This window comes from Dendropsophus ebraccatus, chromosome 8 (assembly GCF_027789765.1).
Source record: "Dendropsophus ebraccatus isolate aDenEbr1 chromosome 8, aDenEbr1.pat, whole genome shotgun sequence".
NCBI classification, from domain to species: domain Eukaryota; kingdom Metazoa; phylum Chordata; class Amphibia; order Anura; family Hylidae; genus Dendropsophus; species Dendropsophus ebraccatus.
In genome coordinates this window covers 51,289,071-51,316,932 of record NC_091461.1, presented here as the reverse complement: position 1 = coordinate 51,316,932, position 27,862 = coordinate 51,289,071, and the positions used below count along the sequence as shown (strand labels likewise).

The window sequence follows — 27,862 nt, the reverse complement described above, 5'->3', positions numbered from 1 at the left end:
TATTCTCTGGTAGAAAGAGTCAGACAGGGAGGCCCACCTTCTGACAGGGGCCCACCAAAGTGTAGGGCCCTGTGGGGGATTCCCCTGTTCCCCTGTAGGCCAGTCCGAGCCTGGGTTTACTGGATGGAATAAAAATCTCAGTGATTAATTTCTGTATAATACAGATAGCGTCTACAAGTGACTGCGTGGAAATTACATTCATCACATGACTAAAATGTGCCTCGTGGAGCAGGAAGAAATTAAGGAATCTTTAAATTAGTGACAATATGTTGATTGAGGATTATGTCATCAAAACTTTAGTTAAGATATCCCAGAGTTGTTTTGGGCCCTGTATATAATTCCTTTATCCTGGAAATCATTGGTGGCTAAGGTTCAAAGACCATATAACATTTTAGGTAATTATTTTGAATGGATTTTTGCTTGAAAATTTCATATGTATTGCGCCAATCTTTAAAATGTCCAGCAGAAAATGAAAGAGGACTTTCCCTTTTAGTCTGCGCTCCATACGGTACAATCATACAGTATATAAGTGTTATTGTAGAAAACTCAGTTGAACTGGAAAAACCAGTCTTAGTAATATAGTCATCTTGGTTGCATGTTGGGGTGAGGCCCGCTTTTGGCTCAGACATTCTTGCACTTATTTGACAGTCTTGATACTGACAATAGATATCAAGGTTTTTGTAAAATCAGTGCACGTGCACACTGATGCGGGACACTAGAGCAATGAGCTTGCTCTCATCAGTGTGATCTTAGTGTGTCCCTGTGACCTGTGTTGTCAACCCCTTTGTCTATGGCTCCGTATGTAATCACTCCCTTTGGGTACGTGCACACTACGGAATGGTGATGGAAAACCCGTTGCGCATTTTGCAGCTCGCACCCGCCCGCGGACTGGGGCGGGCGCACGCGTCTCCGTCCGTGTAATAGACTCCATTCTGTGCACGGGCAGATTTCGTTGTCCGTCCAAACAATGAACAGGTTAATTCTTTCATTCTTCTTTACCCACATCATCTTCCCTCCCTTGGTTGAACTTGATGGACAGTTGTTTTTTTTTTTTTCAGCTGTACTATACAAGCAAGTAAACCATGCATAAAATTAGACTTTCACATAAGTCGAACATGGGCCTGTAGGACTTTATGGGTAATTTATACTATGTGGATCCAGCGTTGTACATTTAATCTTATCATGTCTTGTTACAGTATAAATTACAGTATAATCCATGTGAATGAGGCTTCAGGAGGAAAATCCATAAAGTTTTCATGTAATGCAGGCCTGCACAACAGATGGCCCATTTCTTACCTGGTAATGCAGTAATGGCCAGCACTAGCCACCAGACTGCTAAGGAGGCAGTGTTGGAACGGCAACAAGTCCACACCACACTCTTCCAGTGATAAACTGGGATGTCAAGGAAAAGGTCCTTTGTCTGCTATTCCACTGCTGCGCATCATTGTGAGGTTTTTATGATGGGCTTGTAGCCGTAGGCATATTCTTTACCAGTCACTAAAGGCTTTAGCCTCTTTCATTCCAGGACACAGAGGTGCAGGAGAGATGTCGTCATGTGCAGGTAGAGGCTGAGAAGGGCGCTGAAAAAGTGTAGAGCCTATGACATTTGTCTGGCAGGTTCTGTAGCGAGAAGTCATAGCTAGGAAGAAATTATCATGGAGGTCTGTGTCAAAGAGGAAACGAAAACTCAGTGCCTCTGATGTCACAAACGAGTCACTGGATGTAACTGCACTGTGATCATTTATACTATAAGCAGTTTGTAAGTAAAGGTATTGACTTTATTTTGCAAAGTGCACCTCCTAAAAACCTATTTGTTAGCACTTACCTACTGCCAAGTAGTGCACGCTTGATGTAATCTATCCGCAGCAGAAAAAGTCTACTGCTTTGTTTTAAGCTGTTTTTCAGCTTCGGTAGTATGTACTCATTAACATTTACAATATTAGGTGTACACTATTGGATTTTGCCCAAGAGATAATCAAAGTGATATTCTTGTTAATTCACACACCTCCACAGATCCCTGGTTGTAGGACCTATGCTGAATAATGCACGTCTCACATTTGGGATGATCCTTTTTTTTTTTCTTAGTCCGATCTACTATTTCCCTTAAGTAAAAAAGATGGTTCTATTTGCTTTTGATACACACTGATTGTTTTAGTGTTACAAAAGGAAGTAGTTGACTTAAGGTACCATTACATCCTAGACTAAAGTCAGCTGAACCTCTTGCCTTTGCCGGGTTTAGCGGAGTGTGTAAGGGTTCTTTAACACTGCCTGATATGGGGCCTTGCATGTGTGGTGGGGTACAAGTCTAGGTGTTGTTGTGACAGCTCAGCCAAAGATGGTATTGTTGTGACGCCAGTGCTTGTCCAGCACACAGGTGTGATGTTGGTACCTGCTTTGTGTTGTGGCTGTCTGTAATCCCCAAATGGCCAGTGACCTGCCGGGTTGTATTGGGTCCCTTGGGCTCTTGTCACAAGAGTCCTAATTGGCAACTGACCAACCCAGACTATCAGTACCGCCACCCACAGACAGGGGAAAAATAACCCAAGGTGTGCGGTTGGTGTGTGTATGGGTGCTGGTGCAGACAAAGTATAACTGAGTTCTAGTGATATAAAAATAAAAACACCTTTACTGTACAATCTTTTTAGTAGTACAACGCTTTTCAGTAGAATAGACAAATCTTTACATAGATTTTAGTGCTTAAAAGGGGAACTCCACATAAGGAAATTTTGTTTTATATTAAAAGTAATATAGATGTGTCTATACAATGTATTACCGTATCTGTACAGTTCTGCCACACTGGAAGCTGCTAGAAATCCAGGAAGTGAAGAAAAATGGCCTCTGTGCCAATTCACATTGTGTCCTGCTCCCTCTGCTCTTCCACCTTAGGAGACAAAGATTCCATGCCTCTGTCTCACATTGTGTGTGTTTGCTGATGATGCAGGATTATGATGTTACAGGAGGCTTGGCTGGATCCCCCAATCCCCTGAGTGATTCACCAACTCGATCAGGCCAGAAGCAGGTGCAGCGTGGACTGTGAGTTGAGGGAAAGCGATGCATTCTGGGAACTGCTCAATCAGAAAGTACAGAAACACAATACGGAACAAAACCCCCCAAAACAAATGGATTTTTGGTAGTTTCAAAAATGGGGTGGATAAGTAAGTAATTTGTTATGCTTCTGCAGACGTTTAATTTTTTTTAACCTCTACCTGGAGTTCCCTTTTAACTTGTTTGTGCTTGAAGGAGTAGAGAATGAGAGGTAGTTGTAGCGGTGCTTGAAGAGGAGAGTAGAGGAGAAGAGTTTGTTGAAGGAGCCCTGACCCAATGTAGCGATGTACTCTGACAAAACTTTTGAGAAAATACTTAAGAGGAAATACTTTACTTGTACCCGTGTTTAGACTGTGTCTGGCCACCTTCTGTCCTACACTGCCGAGTTACCTGTCCTAATAGGGTGATACAAGCCTCAGTCGTGGTTATCTGGGTGAAGCTAAGTTCCCGGGGGAGTCACAGTTACCTGCACTGCGAGATTGGATACATAGAACTTCCTTTGTAACTTTTTTTTATCCAGGCTAGTTCCTCTTGTACTTAGGATACTGCCCAGACTGGTTCTTGGCATAGGTTAGGGTGTTCCTTTGTTTATTGGTGATTTGTATAACTTTTGGGGGCAATACAATACTTTAACAAAAATTTTCACCTGACTTCTCCTTTAACCTGGAGAAAGAAGCTTTTACAAGAGAAGAGAAAAGAACACCAGTGGTGGGACAACCCACATTGATGCAAGTGCCTTCAGAAGGTACAGATAATTACGTGGCTAGGCCACACGAACGATCACTGTATCGTTTGTGCAGCCATTTAAATATATTACTATTGACTGCACATCCCTTGGTAGATATGCAGTTGATAGTGGTCAATCTTGAAGCCAGACAAGCTCTTTACCTGGGAGCTGCTCCAGTCATTGATTGGCTGGGCAGCCAGTCCAACAGCCAGGCATTCCCACCCCACCCCAGTTGTGACGTTTATCACAACTCACAGAAAAATGAAAAATTGTTTCCGGCAGGTCCGTGAGCCAGTCACATGGCTGATTGCAGGCATTGGGGTAAGGACTGGCTGTTATGTGCTGTATTACATATTACGTATTCTCTGCCTTAGCTAACCACTCTTTGTAGGTTTTTATATCTTGCAACCCTGTCACCTATGTCTCTGCTTTGCCAGTATGTGAACAATGAATAGGGCAGACAATGTTGTAACATGTTCTACTCCTGTCATGTTATTGAGTAATACGACACTTTTGGGTTGGGCGTCTTAGGCAGCAATTCCTTCAAGTCAGGATGTTTCACACTTCCACCTAAGTATCGACATACTGTACTATGTAAAGTCTTACTACTTTTTTGTACTTTTATTTCTCTTCTATGACATAAAGGCAGTAGACTGTGAAGAGCAGGAATCTTTACAGTCCCAGAACAAGAATCATCAGGATCCACGGGGGACATGGGAATTTTGTACTCTGAGGTATGTTTAGTTATGTTTGTTTGATCATCTGTATTTCATATAAGATACAAACTTATTCATCTTGCAAGGTGTGATTTTTCATTGTAGCTCAGGTGAATATAGAAGTCAATTGAAAGTCACATGACTGTGTCCATTCAAAACTTGTATAGGATTTTGATAGTTGACATGTCACAGGTTCATTGTGTCACAGGTGCATTATGTCACAGGTCCATTGTTCCCATAATATGTGGGAGAAAAAACACCTGAAACATATGAGCTGTGGAATTTCTTTATCTTGTCAATATATGATGTGCTTATTCAGTAAGTGAATATAATGTATTGTAGCTATAGCAGTGTCTAGAAGATTCTTAGAAATTCAGAATAGGTTGTCATTAGGTTATAGACTCCACTGATTTCTGGTGCAGAACAGCAGTGTGATAGTGCTTTATGATATGTCTGTGTGAAAAGTATAGAAACCCAGTCAACAGACCACCTGTATTGCATTCTATTTATACATATTTCTCGTACGGAAACATGGCAGCAGACAGGGGCTGTACATACATACATACATACATACATACATACACAAATAAGCCAAAATATTGAAGGGTCCCGGTCATTTTAGACGTGTCAAACGTTTTGATCAGTTGGGGTGTGGGTCTTCTGTCCCACACTGATTGTTAGACAGCTGGGAGAGGAGCATGGCTGAGTGCTTCACTTCACTATGCTCCCTAACTACAGCGAGCTGAGGATAGAAGCACTTTGCCTAAATTTATCAATCTCTCTGAAACCAGAATTGTCTCGTTTTGGCCACAGAAAGCAATCCTAGGCTTTAATTTCTAAAAGAGTTCTGATAAAATGAAAGCTGAGCTGAGATTTGTTGCTATGGGCTGATTTATAAAGTTGGGCCAATGAGATCATGCACAGTCTCCATGTCTAGCTCCATCCAGTCTCTGCAGTCCTCAAGATCAAAGATTATTTTTTTATTTTAGCCCAGTTATCCAGAATTATGAATGATTTATTTGTTTCTCAGAATAGTTGTGTGATCATATACTCAAGCACAATAAACACCTACAGCTGTCTATTGAGCAAAGATACAAGAACCCATCCTGTTCGGCGTTGTCTGCACAATATAGTCTAATTGGACTATTTAGAGACATATGCATTGCTGTTTGACCTCATCATAAGGTGCAACAGGAAGCTTACGTAACATGGCCATGTAGAACGCGAGTCACTGCTGACTCATATAGGCAAATTAGACTGTTGCTATGAAATTTGCAATAAAAAAATTTTTTCCAGTCAGATTGAATTTTGTAGACAATAGGTTGTTCTAGGAATACCTAAAACTGGCTTATATCCAAGGCTATCCTAACTGGCTTATATCCAAGGCTGTGTTCACTCTTCTTCATATGTGTCTGTGGCATATGCAAAAACACAAATGTGGCTGTAGATCAAGATACTAAATAATACAGTTTAGGGCTGGGTTCACACTACGTATATTTCAGTCAGTATTGTGGTCCTCATATTGCAACCAAAACCAGGAGTGGATTAAAAACACAGGATCTGTCCACACAATAGTGAAATTGAGTGGATGGCCGCCATATAACAGTAAATAACTGCCATTATTTCAATATAACAGCCGTTGTTTTAAAATAACAGCAAATATTTGCCATTAAATGGCGGCCATCCACTCAATTTCAACATTGTGTGTACAGATCCTTTCTGTGTTTTTTTTATCCACTCCTGGTTTTGGTTGCAATATGAGGACCACAATACTGACTGAAATATACGTAGTGTGAACCCAGCCTTGTACTGTAAAAAATTGCAGATTTACCAACCAGCCACAACATAAATCCATCTGCATCATATTGTGAGTTTGCAAGCACTGACGGATCAAAAGGCAGTGAGCTGCCAATGAGGATGGGAGTGGTAGTCAGAAGAAAAATAACTTTTTATTGCAATCGGGATCCCTGTTAAAATGACTATATGAGAAGATCGCAGGTAACACAAATCAATGCTATGTAATGGCACAGCATTTACCAATGTTAGCAATCTAATGGTTACGTGTAATAGTCCCGTAGGGGGAAATAAAAAGAGTAAAAACTAAAATCAAAAAATATTTTTTTTTTTAAAATGACATAGCCCCTCCCTCAATAAAAGTTAAAATCACTCCCCCTTTCCCAATTTACAAATAAATTATGTAAAAATAAAAGAATTATTTTTTTAAAAAAATCTATCGTAGCATATATAATTGCCTGATCTGTAAAGATATAACAATACAATTCTTGTACGGTGAAGAGTGTAAACAAAGAGAGGAAAAGAGTGCCAGGATTGCAGATTTTGATGTTTCCCCGATCGTTGTGTGTTCGCACACATCGATCGGGGAAGATGGCCTGCTATAAATCATAGCAGGCCATCTTAGCTTCTCGGCACGGGGGGTGGTTAACACCCCCCGTGCTTACGATCGCCGCTATTGGCTGATCAATTCAGATCAGCCAATAGCGGCGATCGGAACCTTTCCGGGTCATCGGTGACCCGATGACATGGAAAAAATTACTGTAAATAGTAATGGTGGTGACGAAGCCACTGGCCTGATCGCCATGGCACGGCGATCAGAGTCCACAAAAATAGTAAATACCTGCTCTGGACCCCTCAGCTAGGTTGCTGAGGGGTCCAGAGCAGGTATTTGTACATTAATCACCTGTCCCGGGGTCCTGATCGGCGTCTTCTGGGTTCGCGGCGTCCTCAGTCATTCCGTCGGGTCTTCGGCTATTTCCGGCGGTCCCCATCGGCTTTTTTCGGCTCCAGCCTCGTCTTTTTCCGGATTTTGCGCTCTGCTGCCCTCTAGCGGCTGATATGTGTAATACACTTATCAGCAGCTACAGGGATGTTCAGAATGTAGAAAAAGTTTTTTTTTTTTTTTCCTCCAAATTTTTTTTTTCTATTTTCCGCACCCTATCGCCGCTGAGTATTGATCAGCATTGCACGAAAGTGCGCTGCTAATCAGCAACTCCTCCTTTTTGGCGTAGGGTGGTTTTTTTCTATATTCTACTGCCACGGTCTGCTGATAAGTGCCGCACATAAGTGTTACTGTAGATATAGTTACTGTAAAAAAACACGTAAAAAACACTACATTACACCACACTACATTGAATAAAGTTTGACACTACACCACTACATACCCCATATACCAATCCCCGTATAAAAATGGCCCCCAGGGTGTTTTCGGCGTCAGAGGGATACCTTATTACTGCCTCCGACACCGAAACAGCCAGTGAGGATGAATGGGGGGATCCTTCGTTCCTCCATTCATCCTCATCATCCAGTGACGTGTCTGGGGGTAGCGTAGCTTACGCTGCCCCCCAGACACGTCTTTTCCGCCAGTACCGTCCCAATAAGAGATCACGGTATGGCGTGAAATTCTACAAACTCTGTGAGAGTAACTCAGGGTACACTTACAGATATAGGGTACGTGCACACTGCGGAAAGGCGAAGGATAACCCTTTGTGCATTCTGCAGCTGGCACCCGCCGGCGGACTAATGCGGGCGCGTGTCTCCACCCGTGTCATAGATTCCAATATATGCATGTGCGGATTCCATCGTCCATCCAAAGAATGAACACATTGGACGGAGAGCGGAATCCGCCCATGCATAGAATGGAGTCTATGACACTGATGGAGACGTGCGCCTGCATCACTCCGCCGGTGGGTGCCAGCTGTGGAATGCTCGAATGGTTATCTGTCGCGATTCCGCAGTGTGCACGTACCCTTAGAGTGTATGTAGGAAGGGACACCCAAATCCAGCCCCCAGATGCCCCCACAATGCCCCCCATCCTTGGAGTTAAGGGGGAGATCATTCGGGAACTGATCTTCCCACTGCTGGATAAATGATCTTCACCTGTACGGGGATAACTTTTATACCAGCACCCCCTCTTCCGGTCCCTCGCTGCCCGAGCTACTGTAGCTTGCGGCACGATCCGAACATATCAGAAGCAGTACTAGAGCCCTAATATTTAGCAGCCATAGAGCGGACCCAGCGCTTCTGGATATGAAGGACCCCGTATCGCACCAGGACAACATTTTCCAGGTGACGTCCCCTACACTGGAAAACAGGAGACCCCAGAAGAAGTGCAGAGTGTGGCGTAACAGGGGGCTCAGGAAGGACGCCATTTTCCAGTGTGACACCTGTCCTGATCACCCCGGCCTCTGCATACTGGATCGCTTCAAGGCGCACCACACGCCACTGGGGTTCTACATTGTCTAAATTCTTTCCCTTATTCCTATTTCAGGGGTCACGTTGATCCAGGGATTATTCTGATTGCCATTATCGAGTCGGGAAGGAATTTTTCCCCTGTGATGAGGCTACTGTCGTCTGCCTTACCAGGGTTTTTTGCCTTCCTCTGGATCAACACAGGTTGAATTTGATGGACACCTGTCATTTTCAACCTTATAAACTAATAATGGGCCTAATACCCCCAAATAAATTAGAATTGTCCCTTTTCCCCAGCTAAATAGATATGGCCGCCATTCCCATTAGAGACTTGCCATGATGCAATTACAAAGCCTCTGTACTGCCAGGACAGTAGAAACCCCCCACAAGTGACCCCATTCTGGAAACTACACCCCATAAGGAATCTAACAAGGGGGGCAGCGGGGATATGGCCCCCTGGTGACGGCCACATTTGGGACGTGAAAATGAAAAAAATGGTATTTTTTATTTTCTCGGCACATGTTCTACGTAAGTGCCCATCACCAGTGGGGTCCATATGCTCACTGCACCCCTTGTTAGATTCCTTATGGGGTGTAGTTTCCAGAATGGGGTCACTTGTCGGGGGTTTCTACTGTCCTGGCAGCACAGGAGCTTTGTAATTGCGACATGGCCTCCATCCTCCATTCCAGCCTCTAAATGGCGCTCTGTCCCTTTGGTGGCTTGCCCTGTGCCCATATGGCACATTATGCCCACATGTGGGGTATTTTCGTACTCAGGGGAAACTACCCTACACGTTTTGTGTTCATTTTCTTTTTTTAAACCCTTGTGGAAATGGAAAAAAACAAGGCTAGACCAACATTTAGTGTAATTTTTGTAAAATTTTTACTCTAAATCATTAATCTTGTCATGATTTTTTCATTTTCACAAGGGGCTAAAAGATAAAAAAAAAACACTAAATGTGTAGCACAATTTCCCCTGAGTACGGAAATACCCCACATGTGGACATAAAGCGCCATGCGGGTGCAGGGTAAGCCTCCGAAGGGAAGGAGCGCCATTTTGTTTTTGAAGGCTGGATTTGGCTGGATTGGATTTCGAGGGGGCATGTTGCATTCAAAAGGCCCCTGTGTTGCCAAGACAGTTGAAACCCCCCACAAGTGACCCCATTATGGAAACTACACCCCTCAAGGAATATAACAAGGGGTGTAGTGAGCATATGGACCCCACTGGTGACGGGCACAAATGTGGAACAATGTGGCGTGAAAATGAAATATTACATTTTTTACACTATAATGTTGGTTTACCCTTGAATTTATCATTTTCACAAAGGGTTAAAAGAGGGGAAAAAAAATGTGTAGAGCAATTCCCCCTGAGTCCGTAAATACCCCACATGTGGACATAAAGCGCCTTGTGGGCGCAGGGCAAGCCTCCGAAGGGAAGGAGCGCCATTTGGATTTTGGAGGTTGGATTTGGCTAGAACAGATGATGAACGCCATGTCGCATTTACAGAGCCCTCGTGCTGCCAAAACCCTGGAAACCCCCCACAAGTGACCCCATTCTGGAAACTACACCCCTCAAGGAATCTAACAAGGGGTGATATTGACCCCTTGATGACGGGCAGATTTGTGCCATGAAAGTGAAAAAATGAAAATATTCCCTTTCACGTCACATTGTTCCACATTTGTGCCCCTCACCAGTGGGGTCCATATGCTCACTGAATCCCTTGTTACATTCCTTGAGGGGTGTAGTTTCCAAAATGGGGTCACTTGTGGGGGGTCTCCAGTGTCTTGGCAGCACGAGGGCTCTGTAAATGCGACATGGCCCTTGAAATCCTTTCCAGTGAAATTCAGCTTCCAAAAGCCAATTGGCGCTTCTTCCCTTTGGAGGCTCGTCCTGCGCCCCCTTGGCACTCTATCGCCACATGTGGGGTATTTCCGTACTCGGGAGAAACTGCGCTATACATTTTGTGTCTTTTTTTTCCTCTTATCCCTTTAAGAAAATGAAAAATTTAAGGCTAGAACAACGTTTTAGTGTAAAAAATACATTTTTCTTTTTTCACGCCATATTGTTTGGAAAATCTGTGAAGCACCTGTGGGGTCCAGATGCTCACCGCACCCCTTGTTACATTCCTTGAGGGGTGTAGTTTTCTAAATGGTGTCCCTTTAGGGGTGTTTTTTAGGTTTTGGCACCCCAGAGCCTCTGCCAACCTAAAGTGGTACGGTCAAAAATGACCAAATATAACGGGGGGCGTTGAAATTCACTAGGCACTCCTTTATATCTGAGGCTTGTGGTTGCGTCAAATAGCGCAATAGGGCCACATATGGGGTATTTCTATAAACTTCAGAAACGGGGCAATCAATATTGGGGTGCATTTCCCTGGTAATAGGTTTATAATTATGAAAAATATTGGATTACAATAAAATCTCTGCACAAAAAATTAAAATTTTCAAATTTCTTACACACTTAGTTTTTATTTCTGTGACTCCCCTAAAGGGTTAAAAAACTTTCTGGATATGCTTTTGCAGAGTGTGGGGGGTGCAGTTTCTGAAATGGGGTGCTTTGTGGGGCTTTCTAACATACAGGCCCCTCAAATACACTTTAAACCTGAACAGGTCCCTAAAAATATCTGATTTTGAAATTTTACTGAAAATTTGGAAATTTGCTGCTAATGTTTTAAGCTTTCTATTGTCTAAAAAAAATAAAAGATAGTTTAATAAATGCCGCCAACATAAAGTAGACATGTTGCTAATGCTATTTATTATATAATTTATGTGGTATAACCACTTTCTGTATAAGCAAAAAAGTTAAAAGTTGGAAAAATGCATTTTTTCACATTTTTTTCACGTTATTTGGGTTTTTTTCATAAAGATTCGTTATGAGTATCGACTCCAATTTTCCAGAAATGTAAAGAACAATATGTCACAAGAAAACAATCTCAGAATCAGCCGGATAGGTAAAAGCATCCCGAAGTTATTAATGAATAAAGTGACACTGGTCATATTCATAAAATTTGTCTCTGTCATTAAGGCCATTTCAGGCTCTGTCCTTAAGGGGTTAAAGCCAATGGTCTAAGCAATTATTTACCTTGCCACTTTTGACAGCCCAATGCTTTTAGCCCTATTGAAGTATTAAGAATATAAATGAAATATTACAAAGGTGTAATATTTCCCAAATTTCTAAAAGATACATGGGAAACTAAAGAGTGTAAGGGCTCTTTAACATATTTCTGGCATTTGGCATGTTTGCCATTCAGTGTGTAAGGGTAGGATAAAAATTGTTGCATGTAGGGTATTTTGATCTGGTGAATCCATGCCACATGGCAAAAATGCCAGGTGGTCTTCTTCAGCCTACTGGTCAACAGACTGATGTCAAATGCAAAGCATCCAGCTTATGGTGTCCGTCATTTCCATCAATTCCGATCTGGTACTGTGCCAAATCCCTCAACACATGTGAACCAAAACTAACAACACAAAGCGTACGCCGCAGTGTTCGCCACCATTTTCTTGCAGCCCTGGTTTCCTGGCATCAATGACCAACCAAGGGCACCATATGTGTGAACTTTGCAAGTTGATGTAAATTGATAACACAACAGTCCACAATAATGCAATAATACAAAAGTCTTCAGAAGCAATGTTTGTAATGAGGGATGGTTTCTTTTGGGCGACTCTTTAAAGGGAACCAATCACTTAAAAAACGCATGTAAAGCTATGGGAATGTGCTGTAGCAGCACCCAGCACACTTCCCAAACATGCTTTTATACCCCCCGTCCCTGCAATGTACAAGCCAAAAACGTACTTTATAAACTCTGCGCCCTGTATGTAAATTACCCCCAAGTAGTCCTCTAGGCGGGGAGCTGCGGGCAAGTAGTCACGGTCCCTGGGCATTCTGCAGTGCTAATCACGCCCCTCTGGGCGTGATTAGCCTGCATAATTGTGGCGGTGTCATCGGAGGCGCGCTGTCTCTAACGTCAGCACGCCTACGTTCTTGCTGTGCCGCTCATTCGCAGTACAGCGGGTCCGGTCTGCGCCGTACTGCGCAGGTGCAAAATAGCCTTGAACTCATTGCCGGATCTCCAGCAATGAGTTTGAGGCTTTCTGCACGTGCGCAGTACGGCGCAGACCGGACCCGCTGTACTGCGCATGAGCGGCACAGCAAAAACGTAGGCGTGCTAACGTTAGAGACAGCGCGCCTCCGATGACGCCGCCACAATTATGCAGGCTAATCACGCCCAGAGGGGCATGATTAGCACTGCAGAACGCCCAGGGACCGTGACTACTTGCCCGCAGCTCCCCGCCCAGAGGACTACTTGGGGGTAATTTACATACAGGGCTCCGAGTTTATAAAGTACGTGTTTGGCTTGTACATTGCAGGGACGGGGGGTATAAAAGCATGTTTGGGAAGTGTGCTGGGTGCTGCTACAGCACATTCCCATAGCTTTACATGCGTTTTTTAAGTGATTGGTTCCCTTTAAGAACATGTCATCTAAAGATTGATGTTTTCTTACCCATCTACATTCCACATCAGTACAGAGCTGTGTCCTAGGGAAACCCATAAAATGTCTGTTGACAAAACGCCCTGTAAGCATTCTTGCCTGGGGAGGAAAATGACATTTTAAGCTAGGAATGTAGTGTGCTGAATACAGGACTGGAAATTATAGCTGAGATATCGATAACTTTATAGAACTAAATTCTCAATAACTAATTTTATATGCAGGAAGATTCAGTAAGCCTTTGCCTATAATGTGCTTGGTGTGTCCAGACCCTTCTAAAGTATTCCGCTATTCATCAGTATAGTTTTTACTGTAAAACCAACTATGCTTCATATTCTGTCAGTTCTCTCTCTCTCTCTCTCTCTCTCTCTTTCTCTCTCTCTCTCTCTCTCTCTCTCTCTCTCTTTCTCTCTTTCTTTCTTTCTTTCTTTCTTTCATTCATTACAAAAGCCAGTACGCCACTCTGCATCTCGTATGTAGAGGCATGCAATGCAGGGATAGTTATCTGGTGGCTCCTGCATTGAATCTACATCTGCACCAGTCCAGAGTGTAGCAGTGCACAGCAGCACTAACGTAAAGGAGAACTCCGGCGAGGACCCCTTTTTTTAGCAATACCCGGAGAGGGGGTGGGTATTAGAACAGCTTTACTGTCAACAATAACATCAAATTACCTCATCAGCTCCAGCGATGCTGCTAAAATTCTGACCCCCAGTGTCTGGCTGCTTCCTGGTCTTGAGACAGGACTAGAGACATGTGGCAGGCCCTACAGTTGTGGTGCTGTTCTAGAGATTGGGGGGGGGGACAGAGGTCCTGTAGATAGAGGACAAGTAAAAATAACTTGGCAAACCCCTTTAATCAAGTATCTATCTTCTGAGCTTTGTTCTAGTACCATGTCTATGCAATGAGCTTGGTTCCACTATCATCTAAAGCAGGTTTTTCTTTCCCATTCCATAACCGTATCCAAAAAGTTTTCCTCTGTTTTATGTAGTGATTATGACTCTACTAACTTTTTAACGCACTGAACTTGGTTTTGCACTAAATGTGCTGTTTGCCTGTCAGCTCAGCCAGAGATGTTAATGTTGTGAAGCCAGTGCTTGTCCAGAACACAGGTGTGATGTTGATACCTGCTTCTTTGTGTGTCTGGCTGTGTTCCCCGAATGGTCGGTAACCTGCTGGGTTGTAGTGGGTCCCTTGGGCTCTTGTCACGGTAGTCCTGAGTGGCAACTGACCCACCCGGACTATCGGTATCGCCAACCACAGTCCAGGGAAAAATAACCCATGGTGTATGGTTTGTGTGTATAGCTGCTGGTGCGTAGAGAATATGACAGAGTCCCAGAACAGCTTTACTGTCAAGTTTTCAATAATATAATACACTTTTGCAGAATAAACAAATCTTCACATAGGCTTTAGTGCTCTACTTTGTTGTGCTTAAGAAGGTGCTTGAGAGTAAAGTAGAGGAGAAGTATTTGTAGCGGTGCTTGTAGAGTAGAGGAAAAGAGTGAGTCATAGGAGCCCCAACCCAATGTAACTGTGTACTCTGCTGGAACCTGAAGATATCCTTTGTAGTGAATAGTTTACTTGTAGTTGTGTTTAGACTTTGGTCAGACCACCTTTTGCCCGTCCTGTCAGGGTACTACAAGCCCCAGTCGCGCTTATCTTGGTGTAGCTAGATGTCCGGGGGTGTCCTAGTTACCTGCACTATGCAATAGGATACATAGACCTTCTTTACGGTAACTTTGTCCTATCGCAGCTAGTTCCTCTTGTACTCAGGATACTGCCCTGCTCCTTTTTAGACATGTGCTTGTGGGTTAGGGTGTCCCTCGGTGACCTCTACCTTTAAAGTGCTTAGCACTGTATAGTAGCTATAGTAGGAGTAGATAAAGAACTGTTGGTCTCTAGCTGCATGTGTACAGTACTGTATCTAGACTAGACTGCACTGAACTTAACTGGTCACTTCCTCCCACACAGAGCTAAGTCCTCACACAGGGGGGGGGGGGGTGAGTGCGTAGAGAGAAGGGATAGGGAGAAAGATAGAAGGCACCTCATAGAGGTTACCAAAAAACACATGGTACAACAGAGACATTAACCCAATATTGACTTTAGCTGTGCAACACATACAAATATAAAACACTGACACCTAATGGTGAAACTTCAGAATACCTCATCGCCACTTTTAACCTGGAGTAAGAACTTTGTGACAGGTGTATAAGGCACTTAATAGTGTGACACCACAAATTGTTTAGGAGGTGTGACAAAATGCTTGATCTTCTACCTACAGTATACTGACTGTTTCTACCCACACAGTTACATAGGTCACATGGTACCCTTTCTCACAATTTATATATCTATAATTATGACATTAATTACAATCCTTTTTGCTATTTGATACTATACAAGCATCTCAGCCTTTTTGTACATTTCTTTGAATAAATTCATATTGCCCAAAAATATATTTATGCATGTAAAGGAGACCTGAATCACACATCCGTAACACTCTCCATAGCCATGAACCCGCAGCTACCTGCATCCAGTAACTGTCTGCATTAGCATGAACCTCTTCTTCAGGATATGCAGAAAAGAGCCTTAAGAGATTTTATTCCACTCTGAACAAGTTATATTTTTCTAGCCTTCCATCCCATTTAATAATCTAGTTGTCCACCTTTAAACCCTTTATATATCCTCAAATACAAATAGTATACATGCCACATACAGCAGTTTAAACTGACCAGACAGTAAATTGTCTCACTTTTCTTTTGCCTTTATTAAATGTTGGTACAATATCCGTCATCTTCCAGTCCTATGAAACTGACCCTGACAAGCTACAATGTTCTCTCAATTATAATCCCAGTTCTCCTAATACTTAGAGGTGAATACAGACTGTCACAGGGGATTTATCAATATTTCACTTGCCAGTAGAAGCCATACAATTGTGCCAAGCAGTATTGGTTCCATATCTTTGGCTACTGGTCCCCTCAATAGTATATGGTGCTGGTAGCTCACTGGTAAAAACAGATGACAGTACATGTTTATTATTTCAACCTTCCCTCATTTCTCCACAGTTACTGTATATTCCTATTATATTTCCAGTTACCCTTCAGAGGTACTGTATATTTTCTGTCATTTAAAAAAAAATTGAGACTTTTGAAAATTGGTATTTCATGATACTGCCTGTGCCAGGACATGATGTGACTCCCTTCTGTTCCTTATTCCATGTACAGGCCAAAATCTGCCTCCAGCTTAAAGAGACAGAGTAGGGAGCCCAGGCATGGAATCCTAGGGGCTGCAGTGGAATATGCTCAGTTTGGGCAGCTAAGACGCCCCTGGTTTTAATCCACCACTGACACAGGCCTTAAAGTAAAAGTATTTCTACTTAACACTTTATTTATTTATTTATCTATTTATTTATTTTATAAATACACTCCCTCTATGCCACATTCACTCTACCTGTTTGGTGTAACCACCCAGAAGCTTCTCTAGCTGTCTTATCTTTCTCTCACACTCAAACTTTACCCTCCCCATTTAGATGCTGCTGTCTCTACCATAGATTATGTAGCTGACAGAGAAGTCAGACCAGTTTTCCATGAACCCAAATCCTTCTTTTCTTCCTGTAGTGATTTATAAGCCACTGATGTAACTCTCCAAGCTTCTTCTGGGCAGTCGCTATGGGGCCTGTGCAGGAGGGGGGGCCCGGGGGAGAAGGTAAAAGCATGTGTCCTGCTGCTTACACACTGCAGTACAGAGGTAAAGTGACCCCCAATGTTTACTTACATGTTGCAACATTAAAAAAAAAGTTTTAACAAACAGAAGACAGAGATCTCTGCTTCACTGCACTGATAACCCCTGACCTCTGTTCTCCATCTGCGCAATCAAGTAGGAAAATGGGCAGAGCTCTGTGCAGAGGTCAGGGGTTATCAGTGCACCAGCAGTAAAGCAGATATCATCTTGTCTTCTCAACATTGGGTAACTTACACACTGCAGTACATAAGGGGTTAAGCAAAAGGTAGTCTGCTCCTGCACCTATGTATTTAACCATAAGGGCTCCTAATAGCCCTTATAGGTAAAGACAGTGGACTGTCATAGCAAGCAGCCATTGGCTCTTTGCTCTGCCTGTCACTCTTGTCGCTGCAGCCAGGATTCTGCCTCAAAAGTAATCACCGAGCAAATACTTTGTATGTAATTTATATATATATATATATATATATATATATATATATATATATATATATGCGCAGTGCTTTGTTTTGTGCGTAGGGGGCGGGCATTAAAAGTTTTTGCTATGGGGCCCCGGTGAATCCTGTGTGTGTTATGGCCACATGAACTGCAGCTCAGTTAATCACTGACTGAGGCATGTCACTGGGGTTCAGTGGAATGTAAGTATAACTTTATAATTTTATTTGGTTTTACACTTCCCCCAGCCATATATAGGCTTGTATCCATAAGTTGGCTTGGGTTGTTGAGTCTGCTGGGAATGTGAGAGACTTCATTCAGTGATGAAGCCAAGGTGGGTTGTATAGTTCTAAAATCATCCCAAAGGAAAGCCAAAGTTGAGACAAGATTTGTGTGAGACATTGGCCTTGGTGGACTGGATAAACAGACTAAGACTGAATGGGAGTGTGATAAAGGTCTTGTGGAGAATGTTCTAAAAGGTGTTGTCCAGGTAGGGAGAGATTGTGTATACATTGCTAGGGGTGCAGGGAACATAACAAAGATATATACTTACCAAACACGCTACCTCACCAGTGCCAGTATCCCAAATGTCCGGTCCCCAATGCGGTCCTCTTCTCTGTAGTTTGTGTGACCTTATGTGTGAAAGGCACTGCCTTCCCAGCAATGTAATTGGACCACCACACTCATATGGACCCCACTACCACCACCATCATAAGGGCTAAAAACTTGGAAGCATACACTTGTATGGTGTTATCTGAAGATGATGCACATTTAAATATGAGGAAGTGAAATTAACTCCATAATATGGGCATTGATATGTGTAATGACTGTGTCTATTACATAATAGATTTATACAATTAACATGACACATGAAACTATCAAAGTAACAGAATGTACATAGTGCTATAATCAGAAGAGTAATTATCCCTCAGACAAAATATCCAAGCTATTTATAAAAAAAAAAGTTCTGTATATTCTTCATCATAGACTGCATCAATATGCAGAGAGATTCATGGAGCCTCAGTTACGGGTCTCAAAACACAGGACTAGCCAGATAACCCTCCAGGGAAGGACCTAGAAAAGGGATGGCTCCTGTATGGAGACCACCAAAACCACCATGTTAAGTGGCCCCTTCAGTCAGTATCCAACTCAATGACAAGTCTGATATGACCAGGGAAATCCCAAAGCCAGGTATCCATTCACCATAGACTGAGAATCTGTAACTGATGTATAACATGTGACTCTCATAGACTTCCATTGTAATTCCATAGACCCTTTGTTTTAGCCTAGCAGAAAGGAGATGAAGGGCTACTGACCAATTCTGCCCCTAATTCTAATGACCAGCAAAGTTGCATTTCAATGGACCACAAGCCTTCTGGGACAAGCAGTCCTATAGTAAGAATGTCCTTTATTTTTTACAGTAACCAATCACAGCTCAGCTTTCCAATAAAAAGAAATCTCAGCTTTGATTGGTTACTAAGGGCTTCAAAGGACATTCCTATTTTAATCATGCCTGACAAATATTTCCCAATGTCCTTTTAACAGACAAAACCAAAGTAGAGATATTTGGGCACACTGTACTCTGCCACGTTTGGTAAAAACTAAAATGTATATTTGCACAAAACCCTCATACTAGCTGTCTTACATGGCGGTGGAGGATTGATGTGGATTTGGACTTGTTTTGTATATATCCAAGAGCTAGAGATCGGCCAATACTGGGGACCGACATCAAGGTGTTGTAATGGCCCAGTCAAAGTTCAGACCTCAACACAATTGAAATGCTGTGGCTGGACCATAGCAGAACTGTGCTCACCAACCTCCATAAACTGAAGCAATGCTATAAAAAATGGATCAAAATTCTTCTAGAACAATGTGAAAGACCAATAAAGTCATACAGAACTTATTCTTACCTCTCCTTGCTCTTCTGGTATCCTTCTTCTGTGTCTCCGGGTTACCGATAACCGCAGCCGCTGCCCCTTCCGAGACATACCTGTCTCACAAGTGACAGCCCGCTCAGCCAATCACTGGTCATGGCACTGTCCCGTCTCAGTCAGTGATTGGCTGAGTAAGCTGTCGCTCCTGAAATTAGTTAAGCTAGGGAGTGCCAGTGGCAGTGGTCAGCGGGGGACCCCAAGACCCCACAGGAAGACACTGGGGGAGCATGGAGAGGTGAGAATAGGCCCTTTATTATTTTCTATATAACCGCAAGTATATAGCAAAAGTTTTCTAATGCTTTTATTATGGTCTCATACAGAAAACCTACAGAACACATAGGTTGCACTTTTTTCTTTTTCTTACTTTCTTACTCTGACACAGTCTGGATTTCTAGATTGAGAATGTTGGACTGCATTTTATCTCCCATACTCCTCGGGCTTATTTTCATGCAGACTATATATAAGTAAAAAAATGTATACCAAAGCGTGTCAGAAGGCGATCTGTGAATAGCAATATATTATACCCCTATGGGTATGTATTTCAATAGATTGTCACTTTGATGGGTAAACATTTATATACTAAAAAAAAAAAAAAAAACACAGGCACTATATTATGTAATACAAAAAAAATGCATTTTAAAAAAAAATAAGTGGAAATGTATGCCATAGTGTAGTGAAATCACTTGCACAGTTATCTTGGAAAAGTATAAAGGACAATAAAGATGGTGTTAAGTGTACTTCACTGGGCCATCGACAGCAGCTCTTTAAAACATTATGAATATATAGCAAGAATAAATCTCATATAGTATATAATTAGAATGCTGACCTTAAGAATTCACAGTTCCAGCATAAGATACTTATTTTGAATAACCCAGATCCATTATCTTTTCTCAGCCAATATGTCAAGCTGCCTATGAAAACGATCTAGATGAAGTCCAACAGCTTGTAGAAGATGATCCTACTGTTGTTAATGTGAAGGATAGCTTTGGTGGTGATACCCCTCTGATAGCTGCCTGCAGAAAAAGTCATATTAAAGTAGTCCATTACTTACTACATAACAAAGCTGACCTTAACCTCACAAATAATGTAAGTAACAAAAAGTTATGTTTTAGTACACCTATTGACAAAGATAAAAATAATGTGTCGAAGTTGGTAAAACTGAATGAAACTTTGTGTGTGAGTGTAATGATAACACTTGTCTACATCGGTGGAAAAAAATTCTGCTGACCTAAATATTTTTGCTGATTTTACCCAAATAAAAAGTGCTAATTCCACATGTAGGCTATGTTCACACGTCGTATGAGACCGGCCGTTCCGTGACCCCGGCTGGTCTCTGGCCGGATCCTCTTGGCTGGTACTTAAGTACCGGCCAGATGATCTTTCTGGCCACAGAGCTCTGATGCGGGCGCATTAGCGCGCGCCCCCATTAGAGCTTCCCATAGCACACAGTGAAGTGATGTGTGTACGCTCCGGCCAGGATCCCATAGAACAATAGGTAATGTTCACCTGTAGAAAGTATGGCCGTTGTTGCCATGCAACAACGGCCGTATTTTTACATAGTGTGAACATAGCCTTAAAGTGTACCTGTCGTTATAACTTACAAAATCTAAATCAACAGTACATGTGATATAAAGCAATTTTGAAATATACATTAATTATTTTTTTGTTGTTGTTATCATGCTGTAAAACAAAGCTGAACTTACCAGAAATCCAGGTGCAGTCTCCTGATGGCAGATTTTCTGACTTGTACTGGTCGAAAAAAACAGACTAAACACAGGAATTCCGGCCAGTACAGAGAGTCACGGCTCAATGTGTCCATCAGTCACCTGACTGCCTTCTCTCTGTGAGCGCTCAGATGGCCTGGGATACACAGGACGTCCTGTTTTCTGACTGTTTCCTGTTTTTTGAAAAAATTCCACTGTTCCATGATAACAAAAAAAAAAAATTTATGAATATAATTTGCAAACTTGCTTTCTATCACATCTACTGTTGATTCAGATTTTGAAAGTTATAACGACAGTGACAATTTAAAGGCAAAACATTTGTGTAAAATTTTTTCACAAATGAGAAATGTTTGATTAACTGAGCAAATTTAAATTTTTCTGCTTTCATTTTGTCCTTCTTGTGTTTAAAAGGCCACATGAGTAGAGATGAGCAAACCGGGTTCGAGTCCATCCTAACCCGATCGTTCGGCATTTGATTAGCGGGGGCTGCTGAACTTGGATAAAGCTCTAAGGCTATGTGGAAAACATGGATACAGCCAATGACCATATCATTCAATCAAATGCCAAACGATCGGGTTCGGATCGACTCGAGGATGCTCGAGGTTCGCTCATCTCTACACATGAGCCCTTTTTTGTGACACTAATTTTTCCTGAAAATATGACACGAAACCGGAAAAAAAATTATTTGTAAAGTGAAATTGAAAAAAGTGCAATTCTTTTTATTTTGAGGGGTTTTGTGTTTACATCGTTCACCCTATGGAATAGCTGACATGTTATCTATGTTCCTATGTAACTTTTATTTTATTTGATGGCTTTTAAAAAAATTTACTTTTTAAAAAACTAAAAGTTCTTCCAATTGCTTTATTCCCATCCGTATAACACTTTTATTTTGGGTGTATGGGGCTGTGTCAATTTTTTGCGCCATGACCTGTTCTATCAGTACCTTGCTTGCATATATGCGACTTTTTGATCACTTTTTATTACAGTTGTGGATTTGATGTGACCAGAAATCTGCAATTTTGCCCTTTGGCATTTTTTTTTGTACTTACTGTACAAATACTTTTTGAAAAAAGGATCTAGCATCCTACTGAGCCACCTTTAGTCTGGATACAAGGTGACTTATAGATTCTGTTCCTGTCAAAGACAGAGGTGGCAGCAGAGAGCACCTTGTCAGATTGGAAAGAATACACCACTTGTGGCAGGACATACAGCAGCTGATAAGTACTGAAAGACTAAATTTTGCAGTACAGTACAAGTAATTTACAAATCTGTATATCTTTCTGTTACCAGTTGATTTAAAAACTTTTTTTTAATGGAGTACCCCTTTAAGTCACCTGAAGAAAGTACAGCTGGCTAAGACTTTCCTGTACACCCAGTGTCACTCATGTTTGTTACAAATCTTTGTTCTGTTGGTAACTGCAGGGTTGCCCACAAGTCAAACATAATAAAGAGCACATTAAATAGTAAATGAAGGTGACCCACTGACATGTATTATTTGAACTGCAAATGTTCTCCATTCCCTGATTACAGAAAGAAAGGACATGTTTGCACTACGCTGTAAGGAAAAGGTTCACGTTCCTGGACTACTTACTGATTGTAATCTTGATGCCTGTTATGCTTATTGGATATGTTATCATGGTAAGTTCCAGACTGATGCATTTCTACAACTTGACTTTATTTTACTGTATATATACACACCCCTTATTAACATGGAGAGAGAAATAAACTTCAATGGAAACTAGATTTGCATTTCCAGGGAAATACATAATGCTTGAAAAGAGCGCCCCTTTACCAGTGACTTCCTTTTAAGAAAAACTTTAACCCTGGGTCCTGTCCCTTTAAGAGCGACTTGGGTCTCGTACCCTTTAACAGCGACTTGGGTCCCATCCCTTTAAGACGACTTGGGTCCGGTCCCTTTAAGAGCGACCTTAAAGAGCGACCTTTAAGAGCAAAATGGGTCCCTTTAAGAACGACTTGGGTCCCGTCCCTTTTAAGAGCGACATGGGTCCCTCTAAGAGCAAAATGGGTCCCTTTAAGAACGACTTGGGTCCCGTCCCTTTTAAGAGCGACATGGGTCCCTTTAAGAGCGACATGGGTCCCTCTAAGAGCAAAATGGGTCCCTTTAAGAACAACTTGGGTCCCGTCCCTTTAAAAGCGACATGGGTCCCTCTAAGAGCGACTTGGGTTCCCTCCCTTTAAGAGCGACCTGGGTCCCTTTAAGAGCGACTTGGGCCCCTTTAAGAGCGCTTCTGCTACTTATAATGGTAAAGATCATTGCTCGGTTACCATGACAATCTTACTCATGTCAGGGAGACAAAATTGTTTAGGACCTTCCATCTTCTACATCTTCTATTGGCCAATAGTGGACATGTGACTGTGTGAATGTTGTGATACATTGCCTGATAAGACCTTAGAGTTCCTATTGGCTGCTATGTTTCAGCTATTTGCATATGTGCTGTGATTGGCTGTTAGCGGTTAGAGTGTGGCCATTATTTCCAATGGGCCATTATTTTCTATGGGAAATTAGGGGTCTTTAAACGTAAATTTCTTAAAAACAACAATTCCAATCGAAACGAAAAACAGATAGCACACCTCACACCGCCGAGGGCTTCGAAACACAGTTTGAACGGAGTCTGTGCGCAAGGCGGTTCGAGCTGTATTACGCACAGAAAAATGGCTGGAAGAAGAAAAAACGGAAACGGAAGAAGAAGAATACGGATTACAATATAGGGATTTTTCAAGCACTATAATAAGCAGTGACACCAGATACTTTTTAGTGATGTTTGCCCACACGATTAACAGCCCTAACTTTTTATTTCTTGGGCAAATTAAATTTCCTGCCTTTTTTTCAGCACTTGGCATTTTAATAACTAGTTTTAATCGAATTTTGGGGAAATTTTTGACAATGGCTAAGATATATAGCCTGGAATTACTAGGTGTACATACACTGCATGTGCACCCAAAAAGGTTAAAAGCATACTCCAGTTTTTTTTTTTTTTTTTTATATATAATAAATAATAAACATAATAAAAAAGCCTATTCTTACCTCACCGCATACCCTTCGGGTCCTCCTGCGCCATCTTCAGGTTGTTTGCTGAAGCCTCCTTTCCCCAGTTCTGAGATGGACTTTGTCTGGCAGTGATGGCCCGCTCAGCCGACTACAGGCTGCGGCATGTAGAGCATATGTGCTGACAATCGTATTTGTTTATACTGGGCAAACCTTCACTTTTTTTTTAGGAGCATTAAACCCCCCTCTTCCCATCATGAAACTTCATTAAAAATATGGCTGCCTGTATCCATCACTGGAAGAAATTTATCACATATATATATATACATGGCTTCCATAGGGTAATTTTACTATACCGGTAGTATATAACGGCATATGAGAAAAGCAATCTGAATTAGCATGAACAATATTTAACAAAATCACAAAAATGCATCTGTGTAACATTTGCTCATATACCGCTATTTGTATGTCCCTTATGTGCAGGTATCAAAGACCAAACAGAACGAAAGATTGATTAGACTGTTACTGGCTGCAGGTGTCAATGTCAATGCCACAGATTCTGTAAGTCCTAGCAAATGCTGTGTTCCCTAATGATTTGTTCTGTGTTATTACTGATAAACATTGCACATGTGCTGTTTTGTTGGATATAAGGGTATGTGCAGATCACCCAGCTCTCCCCCGCTTGCATCTCCACTGGTCCCATAGGCTTCATTCTATGGCTTGGCAGATTCAGTCGTCCGCCTGAAGAATGAACTCTCTCATTCTTCGGGTGGATGGCAGACTCCGCCAAACCATAGAATGAAACCTATGGGAGCAGCTGAGATACGCGTGGGGGCAAGCTGCGCAATCCGTGGCGGGTGATCCGCCGGGATTCCTTAGTGTATACATACCCTAAATGTGGAGGCTATGAAGATCTTTGCACTAAAATCTTTACTGATTTTGTTTTTTGAATACAAAATTAAAGTGTTACTATTATTGAAGAGAAATGTTCACATGTAGTAGTGCACACAACCACTCTTAGCTTCTTCCTCTTTAGCCTTAAAGCGTAACTATTATTTCAATATCATTTTTCTGAAAGCAATAAATATCTATAGTACAAGCGATTTTAAAAACTCTGTGATAGGTTTTATTTAGCAAAACAGTTTTCTTCTGTACTCCTTTTTTCCTAGCTCCTCCCTCACTTCAGAAGAAGCAAGGTTTCTGTTACCATTATGCTCTATGGAGAGGGGAGGGGCTGAGAGGAGTGAGTGAGCACGGAGCAGTCCTGCACAGCACAACACCCTGCAATCTTCTCTCAGCAAGTTCCTAGATAAGCATTGACCTTTGTGACACCTGAATCCAGCGTTTTAGGTGCCCAGACAGTCTCCAAACAGCTGACCTTCATGTCTCTTCTTCCTGCTCACTCATCTCCCTCGGCCCCTCCCCCCTCTATAGGATATAATGGACACAGCAGAACCTGACTTCACTGGCTTCTCTGTAATGAAGACGGATTTGTCTGATAATGCACAGATAAGCAGTGAGGGGGGGAGGCTGGGAGATTCTGTACTCAAAAAGCAAAGAGGCTTTTTTGCCTAATAAAACCCTTTGTATAGAGTTTCTTAAAATTGCTTATACTACTGATTTCTGCAATAACAATAAAAAAAATATGACAGTTACGCTTTAAGGCTATGTTCACACTACGTGGACAACCGGCCTTCCATGACCCCAGTACCGGCCGGGTGATCTTTATGGCCGCGGAGCTCTGATGCCCCTTTATACCCTGCCCCTTCAGCTATGCTTACTGGCAGTAAAGAGTAAGTGCAGATGACTTATACTTAGGTTATATGCCTGACATTGGGTTTACCTATAGTTTCATCCATTAAGTTGATCCATCTTGGTTTTTTTTCTTTTTTTTCATTGACTTGAGTAATCCATAGCCTGACCTTAACATTGTCTAACGTCAGCTTACAAGTGCATCATCTGGCTAATTGTGATTTACTGGCTGTAGTGATCTCATAGGCCGAAAGAAGCACATTAAAGAGCCGTATATGGTTTAGTTTCATTGTGTGTTAAGTACATCAAATGGTGAGCTGAAGCTGTGTGTGGTGAATACAAGGTCCCTGAAGCTACACAGTCCACTCCACTTAGAGGAAATGTAAAATGCTTCATCTCCGCCCCAGGACAAAGAATGCATTAAACCTGCAAGTGAATCCTGTTCAGTGTCACCATCTGTTCATGTGCCAGGAGGGGTCTCCATCAACTGTGAACCTGTGGTTAGCTCAGCATATCTCTTCCACTTATGGATTCATTGGACAATAGCACAAAATGTAAACTATCCATAAACTTCACAACAAAATATCATTTCTGGCCATAAAGAGGCCTTTTGGTGGAGAAATGTCTGGTTTGACTAAAAACATGGCTCTTGTTTAGGGTTTGATAGTGACCTATAGGTGGCACTAGAGAGATATATATATTCCTTCTTGGGAATGTAAAGTGACTGATTTACAGTAAAAGTATACTATGTATTGTGGAGCTTCTCTTCATTTTACTGGATATTCCTTTACAACCCTAATGGGATCTATGTGTATTCTTGAATGTGGTATTTTGGTATTTCAGACATGATAACAAATTTGCAAGTAACAGAAAAAAGTAATATAAAATTATGGGTCACAACCCCAAATATTACTATGATGTATTTCATCTGCACACTTATATGAAAGCTTTGTGAACGTTATTAACCCCTAAATAACCGCTATTTCTTAGGGATTCCCTAAAAGCATGATGTATTTCTTACTTATATGTCTTATTTGAATTCTTTTCAAGGGGGGGAACACAGCTCTCCATTATGCGTGTAAGATGAAGAGTCAAAGTATAGTACCAGTGCTGCTGGAAGCTAAGGCTGACCCATTCATTAAAAATAAGGTAAGCACGAAACTTTAACTTAAAGGCGTACTCCAACACTGATAAAAAAAACAATCAAACATAGTTTTTACATTTACCATAACTCCAGAGTCTCTCTGTTTGAATTTCCTGCTGTTTGCAGGTCCCTGAAGCTCCAGTTGGTGGCTTCATTTTTTCTTTACTTCCCGATTTGGGCTTTCCCATGATGCACCTTGTCTCCTGTGATGTCTGACTCTGTAAAACTGTTAGATGGCTTACATCTTGTTCATCAATCAGAGCTGAGCAACCTGTGTCATCTGACAGAGGGAGGCTGGCTTAACAGGGCTTAGACACGCCTCCCTCTCGATGTCATTGTCACAAAATGGCTTCCACAGAGCAGCCTGGGGTCAACAGTTATTAGGTAAGAATGAGTTTACTTCCCTTCCTGGTGGGGGGTTTAGGGGGGAAAGAAAGGGGGGGGGCAGATAGGTGATTGAAGCATATTAAAAAAATTATATAACTTTTTAAAAGTGTTTCAATTACTGGGAAAAAGCTTTCTGCTGGAGTACCCCTTTAAAAGCTTTTTGCTGGAGAACCCCTTTAAACTGGTTGTATTTAGGTTAGCATAAGAGATACTTCATGTGAAAAATTAAAGGGAATCCGTCAGCTGTGAACCACGTTTCAAACTGCTGACATTGTTAGATAGCTGTTAGGTCAAGGAGACACATGTGCTTACGATATATCTGTCTGTGCTTCCAGGATGTAAAGAAATGCTTTCATTCTCTGCAAAAAGTCAAAGAGGCTTTACCAAGCTCCTGAATATCTGTAAGCTGGAAGCTTCCTTTCTCCCCCTCCCTGCTTGATTGACACCTGGAAGCCTGAGCAGGGTCAGGTATGGGAGGGGAAGGGATAAGGTGTTACGGCTAGCTGTACTTCAGGAGCTTGGGAAAGCCTCTTTGATTCTTTTTACTATAAAATCAAAGCATTTTTT

The 27,862-nt window shown here is 41.9% G+C and overlaps 1 protein-coding gene across 3 annotated transcripts in view; it reads left to right on the top strand.

The window, feature by feature from the left end:
* ANKRD22 (ankyrin repeat domain 22) overlaps positions 1–27,862 on the top strand; it is a 44,245-nt gene that overhangs the window by 15,764 nt on the left and 619 nt on the right. For 2 of the 3 annotated variants that reach the window (XM_069980346.1, XM_069980347.1), the window contains exons 2-6: positions 4,418–4,506; positions 20,176–20,367; positions 22,536–22,643; positions 24,496–24,573; positions 26,815–26,913. In XM_069980346.1, coding sequence (XP_069836447.1) covers positions 4,486–4,506; positions 20,176–20,367; positions 22,536–22,643; positions 24,496–24,573; positions 26,815–26,913 — 498 coding nt within the window. In that variant the 5' untranslated portion in view covers positions 4,418–4,485. Of the gene's footprint in view, positions 1–4,054; positions 4,094–4,417; positions 4,507–20,175; positions 20,368–22,535; positions 22,644–24,495; positions 24,574–26,814; positions 26,914–27,862 lie in introns of those variants that run through there. The other variant, XM_069980348.1, reaches the window with a different exon arrangement.